The sequence below is a fragment of the Salvelinus fontinalis genome, chromosome 3 (genome assembly GCF_029448725.1).
Source record: "Salvelinus fontinalis isolate EN_2023a chromosome 3, ASM2944872v1, whole genome shotgun sequence".
Classification (NCBI taxonomy): Eukaryota; Metazoa; Chordata; class Actinopteri; order Salmoniformes; family Salmonidae; genus Salvelinus; species Salvelinus fontinalis.
In genome coordinates this window covers 57,781,689-57,801,271 of record NC_074667.1, presented here as the reverse complement: position 1 = coordinate 57,801,271, position 19,583 = coordinate 57,781,689, and the positions used below count along the sequence as shown (strand labels likewise).

General features: G+C 39.6%; 1 protein-coding gene across 6 annotated transcripts in view; it reads right to left on the bottom strand.

Moving 5' to 3' along the window:
• The window catches only part of LOC129851184 (voltage-dependent calcium channel subunit alpha-2/delta-2-like), a 460,295-nt gene extending 441,499 nt beyond the window's left edge, over positions 1-18,796 (bottom strand). For 5 of the 6 annotated variants that reach the window (XM_055917548.1, XM_055917549.1, XM_055917550.1 and 2 more), the window contains exon 1: positions 18,406-18,796. In XM_055917548.1, the coding sequence (XP_055773523.1) occupies positions 18,406-18,521 (116 nt within the window). In that variant the 5' untranslated portion in view covers positions 18,522-18,796. The remainder of the gene's footprint in view (positions 1-18,405) is intronic. The other variant, XM_055917552.1, reaches the window with a different exon arrangement.
• Positions 18,797-19,583: the final 787 nt, after the last annotated feature.

Genomic DNA, 19,583 nt, shown 5'->3' with positions numbered 1-19,583 from the left:
TACGGGTCGGTAGTCATTTAGGCAGGTTGCCTTAGTGTTCTTGGGCACAGGGACTATGGTGGTCTGCTTGAAACATGTTGGTATTACAGAATCAGTCAGGGAAAAGTTGAAAATGTCAGTGAAGACACTTGTTGACCAGTTGGTCAGCGCATGCTCGGAGTACACGTCCTGGTAATCCGTCTGGCCCTGCGGCCTTGTGAATGTTGACCTCTTTATAGGTCTTATTCACATTGACTACGGCGTGATCACACAATCGTCCGGAACAGCCGATGCTCTCATGCATGTTTCAGTGTTAATTGCCTTGAAGCGAGCATAGAAGTAATCTAGCTCGTCTGGTAGGCTCGTGTCACTGGGCAGCTCGCGGCTGTGCTTCCATGTACAAATGTTAAGGAAATAGTAACTCTACAAACATGAAGCCCTTTCTTAGCTCATATTTGTATTGGGGTTGCGAAGCAAAACTCTCCCCTTTAAATCTTCATCATACTTATTATTATTATTATTAGGAACGCTATTCATCTTACACTATTTAAGCTATAAACGTCATTCAAACTTTCAAATGTGTAGACCGGTCTGTAAGAGTGTGCTTGTATACAACTTTTTGATATCTTTTATACTTTTTAAAATATTAAGCTTTTGGTCCGTTTTGTCCATCTTCATCCACTTGCATGGAATTCCCTCTACATTCTAAAGGTCCCATTGTGACATTATCACTTCCAACATTCCATTCACAGTAAATGCAACGACTTCAAGAAAAAGTTAGAGGGTATGACATCTGGTCTATTTTCCTGCTATTCAAATCTGAAATTGGAACAAAAATATCTGCAACCAATCTAACGATACAGCTGTTTTAGTAACCAAATTAACACAGCACTTCAGACATCTTGGTCTACTTCTCTGCTAGAGCCAAAACATAATTATCTCATACCAATCAGAAGTTACAGCTGTTTGTCAGAGTTTAGAGTGACGAAAAGTAGCTAGCTAAAGCAGCTCTCTCATGTCTCATCATTGAGCAGCCCAAATGGAGCCGTTGCAATGGATACTCACACACACAGAGAAGCGCATGTGGCAGCACAGGCAAAAAGTATGATGAGGATGAAGAAGGTAATTGAATTTAGAACAATAGTGTAATGATGGTGAAAAATTAGGAACACCAAGAAAGTAGCTACAGGGAGACATTCAAGGCAACAGCGCATCATCCTCCTTCTCAGGATCGTGCCCTGCGCTCTAAATAACTCAACTGGCTAGTTAGCCTGTCTGTAAAGAGAAGGGAGGGCTGTACAATTGATCTTGCTGCTCTGATTGAATAGAGCGAAGCTGTCTTAGTTCATTCGCTTCATATTTCACCCGATGTCTTCTCATTGCACTTCTTTCAGTTTTCACATGCAAAAACTGTAGTGACCACAACTACTGACCAAACTACTGCTCTGGTCTGCAGTAGCGCTGGTTTGATCTGGTCCTGTGCATAATTAGATAAATCTGGTTCACACTAGCACTGGTCTAGCTCTTGTCTGTACTATAAAGTGACTTCACAAAGTATTCACACTCCACTTATTCCACATTTTGTTGTGTTACAAGGTGAGATTAAAATGAATTGAATTGCCTTTTTTCATCAACGATCCACACGAAATAGTCTGTAATGTCAAAGTGGAAGAAAAATTTGAACACTAAAAAAAGTATATACAGTCGTGGCCAAAAGTTTTGAGAATGACACAAATATTAATTTCCACAAAGTTTGCTGCTTCAGTGTCTTTAGATATTTTTGTCAGATGTTACTATGGAATACTGAAGTATAATTACAAGCATTTTATAAGTGTCAAAGGCTTTTAGTGACAATTACATGAAGTTGATGCAAATAGTCAATATTTGCAATGTTGACTCTTCTTTTTCAAGACCTCTGCAATCCGCCCTGGCATGCGTCAATTAACTTCAGGGCCACATCCCAACTGATGGCAGCTCATTCTTGCATAATCAATGCTTGGAGTTTGTCAGAATTTGTGGGTTTTTGTTTGTCCACCCGCCTCTTGAGGATTGACCACAACTTCTCAATGGGATTAAGGTCTGGGGAGTATCAATGTTTTGTTCCCCGAGCCACTTAGTTATCACTTTTGCCTTATGGCTGGAAAGGGCATTGTTCGTCACCAAACTGTTCCTGGACGGTGGGGAGAAGTTGCTCTCGGAGGATGTGTTGGTACCATTCTTTATTCATGGCTGTGTTCTAAGGCAGAATTGAGAGTGAGCCCACTCCCTTTGCTGAGAAGCAACCCCACACATGAATGGCATGCCCCAAACAATTGGAAAGGGGATTCATCAGAGAAAATGACTTTACCCCAGTCCTCAGCAGTCCAATCCCTGTACCTTTTGCAGGATATCAGTCTGTCCCTGATGTTTTTCCTGGAGAGAAGTGGCTTCTTTGGCTTCTTGACACCAGGCCATCCTCCAAAAGTCTTCGCCTCACTGTGCGTGCAGATGCACTCACACCTGCCTGCTGCCTATCCTGAACAAGCTCTGTACTGGTGGTGCCCCGATCCCGCAGCTGAATCAACTTTAGGAGACGGTCCTGGCGCTTGCTGGACTTTCTTGGGCGCCCTGAAGCCTTCTTCACAACAATTGAACCGCTCTCCTTGAAGTTCTTGATGATCCGATAAATGGTTGATTTAGGTGCAATCTTACTGGCAGCAATATCCTTGCCAGTGAAGCCTTTTCTGTGCAAAGCAATGATGACGGCACATGTTTCCTTGCAGGTAACCATGTTTGACAGAGGAAGAACAATGATTCCAAGCACCACCCTGCCTTTTGAAGCTTCCAGTCTGTTATTCAAACTCAATCAGCATGACAGAGTGATCTCCAGCCTTGTCCTCGTCAACACTCACACCTGTGTTAACGAGAGAATCACTGACATGATGTCAGCTGGTCCTTTTGTGGCAGGGCTGAAATGCAGTGGAAATGTTTTTTGGGATTCAGTTCATTCGCATAGCAAAGAGGGACTTTGCAATTCATCTGAACACTCTTCATAACATTCTGGAGTATATGCAAATTGCCATCATACAAACTGAGGCAGCAGACTTTGTGAAAATTAATATTTGTGTCATTCTCAAAACTTTTAGCCACGACTGTACAGTACCAGTCAAAAGTTTGGACACACCTACTCATTCAAGGCTTTTTCTTTATTTTGACTATTTTCTACATTATATAATAATAATAATAGTGAAGACATCACAACTATGAAATCACACATATGCAATCATGTAGTAACCAAAAAAGTGTTAAACAAATCCAAATATATATTATATTTGAGATTCTTCACCCATTGCCTTGATTATATAGGTATTAAACCCCCTGAGACAATACATGTTAGAATCACCTTTGGCAGCAATTACAGCTCTAAGAGCTTTACACACCTGGATTGTACAATATTTGGACATTGTACTTTTTTAAATTATTCATGCTCTGTCAAGTTGGTTGTTGATCATTGTTAAACAGCCATTTTCAAGTCTTGCCATAGATTTTCAAGACGATTTAAGCAAAAACAGTAACTAGGCCACTCAGGAACATTTAATGTCATCTTGGTAAGCAACTCGAGTGTATATTTGGCCATGTGTTTTAGGTTATTGTCCAGTTAAAAGGTATTTGTCTCCCAGTGTCTGTTAGAAAGCAGACTGAACCAGATTTTCCCCTAGGATTTTGCCTGTGCTTAGCTCTACTACGTTTATTCCCATAACATGATGCAGCCACCACCATACTTGAAAATATGAAAAGTGGTACTCAGTGATATGTTGTATTGGATTTGTGCCAAACATAACACTTTCTATTCAGGAAATAAAGTTAATGTCTTTGCCACATTTTTTGCAGTTTTACTTTAGTGCCTTATTGCAAACAGGACGCATGTTTTGGATTATTTTTATTCTGTACAGACTTCCTTCTTTTCATTTAGGTTAGTTTAGTGGAGTAACTACCACGTTGTTGAGGCATCGTCAGTTTTCTCCTATCACAGCCATTAAACTCTGTAACAGTTTTAAAACCACCATTAGCCTCATGGTGCAATCCCTGAGCGGTTACCTTCCGCTCCGGCAACTAAGTTATAAAGGATGAGTGTATCTTTGTAGTGACTGGATGTATTGATACACCATCCAAAGTGTAATTAATAACTTCACCACGCTCTACCAATAGGTGCACTGCTTTGCAAGGCATTGGATAACCTCCCTGGTCTTTGTGGTTGAATCTGTGTTTGAAATTCACTGCTCAATTGAGGGACCTTACAGATAATTGTATGTGTGGGGTACTGAGATGAGGTAGTCATTCAAAAATCATGTTAAACACTATTATTGCACACTGAGATGAGCCCATGCAACTTATTACGTGACACGTGAAGCACATTTTTACTCATGAACTTATTTATACTTGCCATAACAAAGGGGTTGAATAGTTATTGGCTCAAGACATTTCAGCTTTTCGTTTTAAATGACTTAGTAGTAAACATAATTCCACTTTTCCATTATGAGGTATTGTGTGTAGACCAACTACACAAAATCTCAATTTAATCTATTATAAATTCAGGCTGTGACACAACAAAATGTGGAAAAAGACAAGTGTGAATACTTTATTATTATTATTTTTAATGAAGGGGTAGATCAGCTTTAATATCACAGATCGATTGTGATTTCCATCAATTTAATTGCCTCATTTCCAATCCACCATATACATTTGTTTTTTTAAATATATACATAAAATATATTTTTATATTTTACATTTTTTATTTTCCCCTAACCCTTCCCTAATTGGAGTAAACTAATGGACAACAAAACGTAGGATTCTACTTCCAGCTTATACATACTATATACAGTTCGCGGGCACAGTATATTTTACAATAGTTATCTTTTGATGGTTTTTAGTCCCATTCCTTCAGCTCCACTCAACCCCTCCCATCTATCTCTGAACACCATCCAGTTTTTATTTATATTTTCCATACATTTTTCAACTGTGCTGTGATGTTTCACAAACGTTCTGAACCTTTCTATTCTTATAGATTCTACATATTTTAAATTAAATTGTGAATACTTTCTGAAGGCACACTGTAAAATAAATACTTAAATGTGCCACATTAGCATACAGTATAATATCCATCAACAATAATTGCAACTCTTGAACTGTTTAAGCTAGAGACAACAAACCAACGTTCACATGTTCAGGTTATCCTATCCTATGAACCAATCAATCAATCAATATTTTCATCGACCTACATGTTCAACTATAACTATTCACCATGAATTAATACTGTAGACACTACCACTACTATAACTTATTTCAAAACCATACATACTTTAAAACAAGCTAGCTAGCACATCACATTTTCTTCAGGAAATGTACTTTTCAGCGATCACTGTTAGCCTAAAGAGTTTGTTTAATTAGATAGAACTACAGGTAGCTATCAGTAGGTCTACATACGAACCTATTCTACATAGTTCTTCAAATACCAAACAAATACTTCTAAAGAGCTTTCATCACTAGATGCACCATCATATTTCTCTCTCTAAATAATAGCCTAAAATAGTCTAATCATTACATCAACATTCAACTAAAATCCAACTTAATTTACACTGAAGGTTTTACAAAATAAAATTGTGCATCTATTATTCTGCGTTGCTTTGCTTTCCTAAAAGTGTTGTCCACATGATCCTGCCTTTTATTCCCATCTTCTGACAGAAGATCACTTTGTCCTGTCTTTATTCTTTCCGTTTTCACACGTAACAACTGTAGTTTAGACATTTCGTGATCTGATTGTGCCACAAACCAAAGTAATAAGGTTGATATAGTAGTCTATCAAAGTAATCAAACCAATTATTTTAGTAAATTTAACTTTGACTATATGTAACTGCTTTGCTTTATTTAGTAAAGTAAAACTATGTCAACTTCTTACACTACCACAAAAAAACTTTTAAAGATCTAAAGCAAGCCCCACGTCTTTACTTGTAAAGTTACCATCTAGTTTGTGCTTGTGTTTTGACGAGACAGCAGCAGCCGGCTCTGAGCCACGCAGCCTTTCAGTTCAGACACACTGTCATTTGCTCTCTGGATAAGAGCGCCTGCTGAATGACTCAAATGTAGATGTAATTTGTCTCTTAATAATATGACAAAAATAAATGTCAGCGTTAAAAGATTCTTATGAAAGACAAGAAAAGACAGATCTATTAAAGGTAAACTTCACCGCTAGACAGTTTGGGGTGTTTTTCCAGTCTCCCTACATCGTTCTGATTGATGAGAGGGTGTTCCAGACATAATTATGCACTATACCTGTCTTTTTTATTTTCGCGCTGGGAGAGTTCAACCAATGACATCATTGGTTGTTTGAGCCTACTGCCTGATCTAAAAAAAATGGAGTCATGTCTTGTAGCAATTATTGTGGCCTTTGTGTTTCGCCTATTGCACGATCACTCTATCAGGGAGTAGATATGGTTGTCCTTCTTCAATAGAGCCATTGGACTTCTCCCAACGATGTTGCAGCATATCTAGGTTGACTCGTTTTCCTCATTGTCCCTTTGTAAAGACTACAGCCTGACGGGAGCCCTAATTCCTTGCTCCCAAACTCGAAGGCAGGCTTTTCAAAACGGGGGCAGTACCCGTTTACAGTTTCATTGGAGCCATGTTACAGTGCACTGTCGATCATAGATGGCTAAATAATTACAATGGCTGCTTCTGATGATTCCTTTTTCCAACAAGAGCTGGACGATGAAACAGTTTTGATGTTCTTTTACATAGGAACACACAGTCCTATTTATTTGTGCCGGAATAAACTGAAGAGGAGTTGCGAGACCAGCAAGCAGCGGCGGCAGCCTAGACCAGCTGGAACAGGACTCAGGAGGGGAAATGACAAAAAAGTACATTGTTTTGCGGTCGGTAGCTAACTGTCAGTATAACTTTTATCACAAGGAAGTGTTTTTCAGTAAAGTACAATTTGATCGAGTCGGCCATAACGAGGCTTGCTAGTACCTCTACAAGCCAGGCTAGCCAAATTTAGCTAGCTGTGTTTGCTATACCTAAAATATACCGTAGTAATGTTATAGCTAGTTAGTTAACTAGTCTACAGTAGCTAACCTCAGTGCCTCTCATTAGGATCAGAACTGGATACATGTTTTAATGATGTTGGCGGAGAGTAACGGAATTACTTTGGCTTTAAGACTCATATTAGTCTTGGAGTAACTATAACTGTGTGTTGTAACTAGCTAGTTACTATGTGTTTGTGGGACGTCTCATATTCTACACCATGCTGCTACTGTAGGAATACAGACAGTACACAACGAATAGCCATGAACAAATAAGTTGATGACTCAAGAGATGTGAAAGGTCCCATAACAACAATCTCCCCTTGTATCAAAGTGACACCGAACACCTCACTGCACCCACCAAACATACCATATTATGTAAGTATTCCCTTTGTAGAACTGTAGTATTTATTATAAGCGTAAGTAGTATATTTTTCTTTCTACTGTATATATGTCATACATTGCCATAACTGTTCCTGTGTATTGCTGTGTAAACTCTCCTCGGTCTCCTGAGCAAATAAACTTGGTCTTGAATGCAAGTCATGTCTACTTATTTGCTATATTGACAGACTAATCTGTTTTATTGAAACATGTTTACCCTGCCAACAAATGTAAGTTTAAAGGATAAACCAACTCCCTGCATAATTTGTTTTAGCAGTAAGATTGAAGCTAGGTTATCCAAATACATTTCATAATTATCCCAATGAATTGATCCAGAAGTTGAAGTCTAAACTTTATTGGTTTTTGATGCAGCTGGAATCATTTAGTCACTTGTCAGTACACAAGTGACTAAATGTACAACAGCTAGAAATATATTGGCCCATTATTGGACTAAAGGAGCCTATCGTTACTCCTTAGTCCAGGGACCTTACATTTCCGTTTAAAGGGTGAATTGGCTCTGGTAGACAAAACAGTCAAATACTCCATGTAAATGTGAATCGCATCTCAACTGCGATACGGTTCTAGAAAGATAAATCCCTCTACCTTCATATCACATCAAAATAATTTCACAAATGCAAAATACACACTACTGTAGACTGTTTTAACCGGTTTTAACACAGTTGCAAGCAACAGTCTTTTTCAGTGACAACACGTTTGTGACATCTGTCTTCCGTTTACACACAGGTGTTCGGAGACACAGATAGCTAATTAGCACAGGTAGTCCACACGGTCTTCTGTTTTCCGAAACAAGCGCTGTAACATGTAAATATGGCCATGTGGAAACCCTAAGCCTATACATACCACAACGCAGTTGTGCACATTCTTATACTACAACATCAGTCTAACTGAATATGAATGTTGTGTGCGTTGAATGTTCCAGAATGTTCTTCAGCTCGTGAACATCGTCTTGTGTTGGGTAATGGCAGCAGCTTTAGCAGGATTTGGCACTGTGGCAATATTCTTCACCACCCACTGCTTCGACATCTTGCAGAAGATTTGTATGTACTGCAAGTCTCCTGGAAAGACATGACGACTGACCATGAGGATGTGTAAAACATAAAGACTGATCATGAGGATGTGTAAAACATGAAGACTGATCATGAGGATGTGTAAAACATAAAGACTGACCATGAGGATGTGTAAAACATAAAGACTGACCATGAGGATGTGTAAAACATGAAGACTGATCATGAGGATGTGTAAAACATAAAGACTGACCATGAGGATGTGTAAAACATAAAGACTGACCATGAGGATGTGTAAAACATAAAGACTGACCATGAGGATGTGTAAAACATGAAGACTGAGCATGAGGATGTGTAAAACATAAAGACTGACCATGAGGATGTGTAAAACATGAAGACTGACCATGAGGATGTGTAAAACATGAAGACTGACCATGAGGATGTGTAAAACATAAAGACTGACCATGAGGATGTGTAAAACATGAAGACTGACCATGAGGATGTGTAAAACATAAAGACTGACCATGAGGATGTGTAAAACATAAAGACTGACCATGAGGATGTGTAAAACATGAAGAGAGACCATGAGGATGTGTAAAACATGAAGAGAGACCATGAGGATGTGTAAAACATGAAGAGAGACCATGAGGATGTGTAAAACATAAAGACTTACCATGAGGATGTGTAAAACATGAAGACTGACCATGAGGATGTGTAAAACATAAAGACTGATCATGAGGATGTGTAAAACATAAAGACTGATCATGAGGATGTGTAAAACATGAAGACTGACCATGAGGATGTGTAAAACATGAAGACTGACCATGAAGATGTGTAAAACATGAAGACTGATCATGGGGACGCGTAACCATACAATAAACCATGTTTAACTGTTGTTAAACTCGGAGTCAAAAATAGGGCATTGAGATGAGCTGTTAGCAAAGATGAGAAAACTTTAAGGGGGACTTGACCTGTAGACAGTCTAGTTGCGTATAGTTGTGTATGAGCACCTACAGTTGTGCTGTTGAGTAGACAAGCACTACCAACAGTTTAGTATGTAGGGCACACAGGAGTCAGTGATTAGCCAACATTTTATTGTTTTGTCCCCATCAATACACACTCAAGGAGCAATATCCAGCCACTCCCTTCATGTCAATAGATCATGCATACTGACCTTCACACACAATACCACCCCCAAAAGACACCATTCCATCTCCCACAGCATCCCCTCTGTACTAATACCTCCTTTTCTCCAGTTTAGACTTCAAGCCTTGCATGAAAAATCAACTAAGCCTCCATAAATCAGAAAAACTACAGTAGAAGTTGTAGCTAGCTTACTTGTAAACACACCAACTATGATAACAAGACATGGACCACGTTCATACCTACCTCCAGTATATTTATTTGCTCATCATTGAGTCATGGAAATATTTTGTAGATTGTTGAAAAATGTTAGAAGGTGACGTACACTAGTTCCTGGTGCCGAGCTTGATGTTGATGCCGCTGCAGATGTTGATGGGATCAAACTCTAAAACGTTAGCATCTGTGGTAGTTAGTTAGATAGCTAGGTAGGTAGAGGAACCTAATGAAGCTAACGTTAGCTTGCAAAGATGCAAATCACATCACCATATAGGCGTCCTCACTGTTGACGTTGAGACTGGTGTTTTGCGGATACTATTTAATGATGCTGCCAGTTGAGGACTTGTGAGGTGTCTGTTTCTCAAACTAGACACTGACGTACTTGTCCTCTTGCTCAGTTGTTCACCAGGGCATCCCACTCCTCTTTCTATTCTGGTTAGATCCAGTTTATGCTGTTCTGTGAAGGGAGTAGCACACAGCGTTGTACGAGATCTTCAGTTTATTGTCAATTTCTCACATGGAATAGCCTTCATTTCTCAGAACAAGAATAGACTGACGAGTTTCAGAAGAAAGTTCTTTGTTTCTGGACATTTTGAGCATGTAATCGAACCCACAAATGCTGATGCTCCCGATACTCAACTAGTCTAAAGAAGGCCAGTTTTATTGCTTCTTAAATCAGAACAACAGTTTTCAGCTGTACACATAATTGCAAATGGTTTTCTAATGATCAATTAGCCTTTTAAAATAATAAACTTGGATTACCTAACACACCGTGCCATTGGAACACGGGAGTGATGGTTGCTTATTATGGTCCTCTATACAGCTTCCCGGGTGGCACAGTGGTCTAGGGCACTGCATCGTGCTAGCTGCGCCACCAGAGTCTCTGGGTTCGCGCCCAGGCTCTGTCGCAGCTGGCCACAACCGGGAGGTCCGTGGGGCGACGCACAATTGGCATAGCGTCGTGAGGTTTTGGCCGGTAGGGATATCCTTGTCTCAGTATGTAAAAATGTATGCACTCTACTGTAAGTCGCTCTGGATAAGAGCGTCTGCTAAATGACTAAAATGTAAATGTAAAATGTATACGCCTATGTAGATGTTCCAAAAAAATCTGCCGTTTCCAGCTTTACAGTATTAACAATGTCTACACTGTATTTCTGATCAATATGATGTTATTTTAATGGACAAAAAATGTGGTTCTCTTTCAAAAACAAGGCCATTTCTAAGTGACACCAAACTTTTGAACTTTAATGTACATATCTACTCAATGGCCTCCCGAATGGCGCGGTGGTCTAAGGCACTGCATTGAAGTGCTGGTCCGAGTCCAGGCTCTGACATTTCTAAGTGACCCCAAACCTTTGAACAGTAGTGTATATTGTGAAACACAGCAGTGGTGAAATGTCCCTTTATTAAGCAATACCCGTCTGCCAAGAAGTGACAGTGAGACCTGGAAGCACTGAGGATAGTTAACAGTACATCATATCTTTAACAAGGCCCACTGACAGGAATCAGATAATACATAGGCCTCTGTGAGTGTAGAGCAAGCACATGTTCAAATGTTACTAAGATACAGACTTGTGTATTGACTGTGTTTATAATGGGGATATGACATAGAGTACAAGACAAGGAAGAGAGAAGCCTCTATCAGGATTGCGCAAGGCAGGATTGCTGAAGAAAGCTCGCTGACTATGAAAAGCTCACCGGTAGCAATGAAGTGAAAACAGACCACACTGGAGCAGAATGAACTGATGCTGACAGCTACAGATGTAGGATCTTAATTAGAACACTCTTTTGTTGCTGTTTTGGTGCTGAGAAGTATTTAGGTCTGTAATAAAGCCATTTTGAGGAGAAACACTCATTCTGATTGGCTGGGCCTGGCTCCTCAGTGGGTGGGCCTATGCCCTCTCAGGCCCCCCGAAGGCTGCACCCCTGCCCAGTCATGTGAAATCCATAGATTAGGGCCTAAGGAATTTATTTCAATTGACTGATTTCATTATATGAACTGTAACTCAGTAAAATCTTTGAAATTGTTGCATTTTGCGTTTATATGTTTGTTAAGTATAAATAAATGAACTGAAAACCCACACTAACACACGGTTAAATTAGCAGTGTTGCACTTCTCATGTAGCCTACTTCTGGACAGCTAATAGCCTAACCTCTGATCAAATAACATTATGGACTAAACGTTCAAATCCTGTTACTGCAGGATTATTTTGCTGTGACAATATAGGTCAAATGAAGATTTTACATCTGTAGTGACAATGCCTCTGTCCCCAAGCTAAACACTACTTACACAACTTGACTAGTGTACAGTACAGTCGCCTATACATAATCACACGTACTGTAGACAGACACAACTCAATTGCATACATACCAATCTAAAACACACTCACACACACACACACACACACACACACACACACACACACACACACACACACACACACACACACACACACACACACACACACACACACACACACACACACACACACACACACACAAACAAAAAAACAAGTACACACTCACAAACAGGCCTTCGTTGAGGAAGACAGCCACCCCCGTCCTATTATAGAGGGTCCCTGCCCTTCTGCTCTCTGTCCCTCGCTCAAATCAATTCTGTTAAATTCATTAGCATTTCATCAACATCAATGAAATCTACAGGAAAAAAACAACTAATGGGGACAATTGTTCCTTATTACACACATTTAATAACAAATAAAACGTGACCTCTACATTACTAAAGTAGTAATTACAGTGCCTTCAGAAAGTATTCAACCCCCTGACTTTTTCCACATTTTGTTTTATTACAGCCTGAATTAAATATAGATCAAATTTACATTTTGTCACTAATTACTAATTACACTTTGGATGGTGAATCACAGTGGCGGTCGGTGCCGTTTAAGATGAGGGAGGACAATATTGTTTTTAATGAACATGGCCTCATATCTATTAGCTACAGCATATTGGATGATTGTCATTCATATTCCATTCACACATCTCAATGTAACATCGATAGGTTTAGGCTACTACATGATACTAACATTTACCCTATACCCATCATGAAGTTGCTACAACAACCTAGCCTATGAATGAAAGTTTACAACGTAGGTGCACAGGTCGAGAGAAATTTGAGTAATCAAGGTGACAGACATTGACACATTCAATACCACCTTGCACACTCTTGCCTGCATCTAGCTAATCTCGGGTGTAATCAGTAGTCGAACAGTTGCAAACGAGAATTTCTGTTGGACAAATTCAGGTATGTTTATCCCCATTTCCTTCAGTTTGCTTCTGTTCTAAGAAAAAAAATCAACAGAATCGGCGGAATGAATACACCCCTGATCACACGCAAACACAGTTCACTTTCATAGCAGCCACATACAAACAGCATGATCCCTTTGATTGTGGTATAATTCCTTCACGCATCTACGCGATCTCCTCATCTCACCTTTTCCCTACGCTTGTGGACTTCAGTGCACAACATTTCAGCTCTGTGACCAGGTGAACAAACCTTTCCAAGCCAAACCTTTATCTCATACTCGCTAACCGCTACACACAGCCTGCATCGTTGACAGGATATTGACGCCATAGTCAACATAGCTACAAGAACTAACCCGTTAGTAAACACACTACAATCATGCAGTACAGTGTACAGTCAGCAGCAAGCAGTTTAGCAGTTACATCAGTTGGCCCCGGTGACAATAAATTAATAAAACCAAAAGATGACCTTGACTTGGAAGAGTTCCACTGTTGGATAGCCATAGCCAGCTAGCTAAAATAGCATCCACCTCTGTTTTAGCCTGGTGTTTGAGTAGACTATACTAGCTAGCTGCATTCGCTAGCTAAGTAAGTGAAAGTGAAAGTGAAAAAAAAATACAACAAACTATGGCTAGCGCTCGCTGTCTTGTTCATTTTTTAAGAAATGTATTTGTTCAAAACTGTTCAACTATTGTCTTTCTCTCTCTTTGAGTCAACTACTCACCACATTTTATGCACTGCAGTGCTAACAAGCTGTAGCTTATGCTTTCAGTACTAGATTAATTATCTGATCCTTTGATTGGGTGGACAACTTGTCAGTTCATGCTGCAAGAGCTCTGATAGGTTGGAGGACGTCCTCTGGAAGTTGTCAAAATTACTGTGTAAGTCTATGGAAGGGGGTGAGAACCACGAGCCTCCTAGGTCTTGTATTGAAGTCAGTGTACCCAGAGGAGGACGGAAACTAACTGTCCTCCGGCTACACCATGATGCTACCCTACAGAGTGCTGTTGAGGCTACTGTAGACCTTCATTGCAAAACAGTTTGTTTTCATCAATTATTTGGTGATGTGAATATTTTAAATAGTTTTATCTAAAAAATAATAACTTTTTTAATGTTTCATTATTTTTATTTTTATGAAACTCCCTGAGGAGAATGGTCCTCCCCTTCCTCCTCTGAGGAGCCACTGGTGTATCAATACACCCAGTCACTACAAAGATGCAGGTGTCCTTCCTAACTCTGTTGCCTGGAGAAGAAAGAAACCGCTCAGGGATTTGAACATGAGGCCAATGGTGACTTTAAAACAGTTACAGAGTTTAATTACTGTGATAGGAGAAAAGTGAGGTAGGATCAGCAAAATTGTAGTTACTCCACAATACTAACCTAAATGACAGAGTGAAAATGCATCCTGTTTGCAATAAAACTGCAAAAAATGTGGCAAAGAAATGTACTTTATGTCCTGAATACAAAGTGTTCTGTTTGGGGCAAATCCAACACATCACATCAGTGAGGACCACTCTTCATATTTTCAAACATGGTAGTGGCTGCATTATGTTTTTATAAAAATTAACGGAATAGAGCTAAGCACCGGCAAATTCCTAGAGGAATAACTGGTTCAGTCTGCTTTCCAACAGACACTGAAAGATAAATTCACCTTTCAGCTGGAAAATAACCTAAAAACACAAGGCCAAATATACACTGGAGTTGCTTATCAAGACGACATTGAATGTTCCTGAGTGACCTAGTTACAGTTTTGACTTAAATCGGCTTGAAAATCTATGGCAAGACTTGAAAATGGCTGTCTAGCAATGATCCACAACCAATTTGACAGAGTTTAAATAATTTTTAAAGTTGTAATTTGCAAATATTGTACAATCCAGTTGTGCAAAGATATTTGAGACTTACCCAGAAAGACCCGGAAAGGTTTCTTGAAGGGTTCGGGTTTTGAATAGATATTGAAAAAGGGTGTGACCATTTGCGATTGAATGAACAACACCTGTCTGTAAATATTATTAATCTACAATCATATCAACTACAATATATTTCAAATATACCAACCTTTAAAACTACCACAGACCTTCATTCTGAGGTATGAAAAACAAAATGGGTGTGAACTATCCCTTTAAACTGTAAAGATTGCTTGATTGACATTTGGACTCTCAACAAGTGACATTAGAAGGTAAGCTCATAGGCTGATGTATCTTATGTTCAAATCAAGCCAATGATGCCCTTAATTTGGGCTGTAGGATATTAAATCCAAAAGCACATTAAATACAACTTTTTGTATGAACCTAGAATAATTCATTAGGCTACACAATATGGGCATGAATAGACCTAAAAGTAGGCCTACAAATCCATCAAATATTGTTCAGCGAGTTTGGGACATTTATTGGGCCTATAATCCAAGACAGTCTCAGGATGAAAATGAAACGTGTTTAAATATCAACCCTATAGCTCTTCGGTCAGACGCCATCACCACATTTCGGCGATGGATCTCTAAACGCAACTCATTTCTAGTGAAGTGAAGCATTGAACAAATCTTTCATATTTGAAGTTGGACTATTTTCATATCTATGTTTATGTTCGTGAAATGACCTATACTTTTATACACAATATTGTAAGATAAAGTATACATCATTTACCTTGAGATGATTGTGTAAGACCCAGTCCACCTCCGATGACTGTAAGGAGTTTTCTCCAACACTAACGTTATTTGTTACAACAAATGGACTGTACTGTAATTTTAGAGAATTGGACAATATTGTTCGGCACACACACACACAGAAACACACACACACACACACACACACACACACTGTGATACACACACCGGCGACAACACCAGGGTGTCACCCATTCCTCTGGATTGCCTTTATCCAATGTCACGTTGTACCTTTTTCTCTTCATTGAGTGTTGGTTAACCATTTTCACCTTGAGGACTCTTTTCATAAGCACTATTTTAGTTCAGTTTACATCATTTTTGTGGGTTACTGACATTCTTAATAGTCTCTAATGATAACTTAGTTTCTTATCCAAACAACTAGGGGCCTATTCTTATGTAGCCTAACCCTATCAGAGTTGACTCAGTCCAGAAATAAATGTAACCTACACCTACAGTTTAGAAATTAGGCTATCATGTCAATAACAAAATGATAAGGCTTCACACTCCTTATTAGTCTATAGCCTAAATACAAGATCATAAAGATTAGTAGGCTAAATGTTTACATTTATTTTGGCTAGAGTAGCCTAAAACAGTTATATGTAGAATATCTTGACACACATTTGTCTCTGTGAGAATTGCCATCATAAATCCTGTAATGGCCCACTACACACTGAGCAGGACCTGATAGCCTATAGATAACAACTGCCAATTTACACAGTCTATGTAAGACACAGGCTACTAATGCCCCACTAAGAGGGGTGCAGCATCAGTTTGAATTACACATGTTTTTATTAGGCTATCAGAAGAATGTCATCATGTGCGTAATTGTGTAGCCGCACAGACTGCATAGTATTGTATTATTTTACAAACCATGCATTGGAATTAGATTTGGAATTATTGAGTAGTCTATAAAACTAGCGGATGCACCTGAGGAGGAAAGTTCCCAAATCCATCTTTATTCAAATCGGATACATCATATTGATCCCGATTTACAGAACGGGTTGGACTAATCCTGAATGCTGATTTGTAAAAAAAAATATAAAAAAAAACGCATTCCAGCCGGTATCTATTCCACGAGTTACCACCGGCTAAATCTGTGACGTTAAAATGTCTGTTTACTCTGTTCCATCTGACTGCGCAATCCACTGTCTATCACAACCCCAATGATCAGACAGCACAAGTCACATAGTCTGCACACATGCTATATTTTATATCAAATAAAGACATTCTGAAAGCGATATTATGAATGTTTATATAATCTAAAATGACATAAACAGCTGTATAACCGTTGTATTTGGATTTGCAGATTCATTTATCCTAATCCATGGGACAGAATCTGAAACAACGCCAAAAGCTTCTCAGTTTAGAGAGAGCGGGGGGATTCGGACTCAAAGCATTAGCTCGGCTATACAATACTGTTGCTTTTTTTTAAATCCCTGAAGAAACAAGGAAAGCAACAGTAAGACTCCAGAGTCAGACCACCTTCACTGACACAAGAAATGCAGAAAAAACTAGGCTACACATTGATTGAATCACAAAATAAAAAAAACAATATAGGCTACTGCAATAAACGTCCATTTTATATAGCATTTTATTATGTTTCAAAAGTTGTGAATAACGGGCCCAATACTGCTTATTAAAACGCCTGGGGACCTATTTACTTATACATATTGTGCAGTCTATTCTCGTTCAGACAGTATCATAAAACACTGTCAATTAATACATGTTTCGTTTTGTTTATACAATTTGATTAAATATTATGAAGAAAAACTAGCTGAAACTTGACGGACACGAAGGTGAATAGCTTATATCAAACACACTACAATGGAAAGATGAATCCAAAACCCTTCTAAAGAATAGGCATGTGCCTTAGCTTATTTTTGTCATATATTTCCAATCTATTTGGGTCGAGGAGAGAAATTCAATTGAAGAATTCGTTCTCCTTCACACCAACCTGGTGACAGGCGGGTGAATGCCACAGCACAACAGGAGGACTAGATTTGGACATCCTCCCGGGCACTTTTCTTCCCTACCTGAGTTATGCCAGAGGGGCATGGAATTTTGCTGCTTTAAATTGACTGAATAGGCCTACCGGTAATTTAAAAATTGCAATAAGGTCAGCAGGATTGCTTGATAATTAGGCTACTTTGATTGTGAGTTTTAAAGGATTAGCATTGTGACTTGGTATAGATCGAAGCAGCTATCATCCATGCCCCGGCAGAATTATTTTTTTAAACATTGTAGCATGTTTGCCTATCCGTTATGAACACAGAAGACAAAAAAATAGGTGACCTGTATTGAGCGGAAATCGTATCCCAAGCCATGATTAATAATTTAATGCCCATGCTATTACGGCGAGCACCTGTGCCCCATTAGTAGCCTATGATGCATCTATCCATGAACGCAACATCCCATAGCCTAATCAACAATATATGCAAGGGCAGAAGCGGTAGACCCTCATATTATATGGCTAGATTGTCATTGCTAGAATAATATTCTTGCAAGCGGATATATCTACTACATAGCTCACGCATGGTTCAGAGACGGAAACTGCGTTTCTGTTACAACATCAGAGACAGCATCGCGCGATTATCGCACCTAGTAAACAGCGTTGTTTGGGCCACCTGTCCCAGTTCTGCGCTCTCCGCAGTATCCCTCTTTCTTTCGCACCCCAAATGGTACTTACGTGTAGTGTTGGGGAAAGCGGAGGCTCCCCGTTGCCGGCGAAGATAAACTGATGATGAGGATAGTTTGGATTGAGAACAGACAGAATATACCGTAGGACTGAGCGCAGATCGCCATTTTCCATTAAATATTCAAGAAACTGGCATAAATAGAATAGGGTCGTGATAATAGTCTCTTAGAGCGGAGCTAATAATAAACGCTGAGCTCCGAAAGTGTGTCGGTTGATGGCGAGGCTCCTCAAGACCTTGCGCTCTGAAATGTCAACCTGAAACGTACAGAGGACTGGCAGCTCAAGACAGCCGATTCGAAGACTCACAGATGCATTGACGCTGCTGCCACCGCTGGTGCTGCTGTGCCTTTGCGCACTCGCTCTCCTCCCTCCCTCTCCCTTGCACATTTGCTCCCCTCGCTCTCTCTCCAACGGAACGCATGAACACAAGACGACACATTCGCTCCAATATTCCTACGCGACAGACGGGGGCGCGCGTGCAGTCTATATCACTGTCCTGTTTTCCATGCTTTCTCCTCTCTTCCTTGGTTCCCACGCTGAAAGACTGGGGAAACTCAACAATTAGGAGCACAAATTAAGGCTTTATTTAGGTAATTACAGACATGACTAGAGGGGTAATAAATTAACTAGAGTGTAAGCATTCTGCATCACTAAAGTTTCCTAGGGCTTCTCTCAGACCAAATTAGTTCTAGTAACTTACAAGGAGTTTGACACAACATAATATAAACAATATGGCAGGAAGAGGCATAATGTATTCAGTACCTCTGTTTTCTCTGTGTCACCTGTTTAAATTGGTCTCCAAAAGGTTGATTTGTTGCAGTCCGATTCTATACAGACACCCTCAACAACCCCAAATATGTATTAACATGTGTCCCCTTGTGTCCTAACACATATAACACAAAATGATACCCATGATTACTGACCCAGTAAAAATACAAGGCCATAGCAACAGGGCTCCCGAGTGGTGCAGTGGTCTAAGACACTGCATCTCAGTGCAAGAGGCGTCACTGCAGTACTTGATTAGAATCCAGGCTGCATCACATCCGGCCGTGATAGGGCAGCGCACAATTGGACCAGCGTCGTCCGGGTTTGGCCGAGGTAGACCGTCATTGTAAATATGAAATTGTTCTTAACTGACTTGCCTAGTTAAACAAAGGTTAAAATAAAAT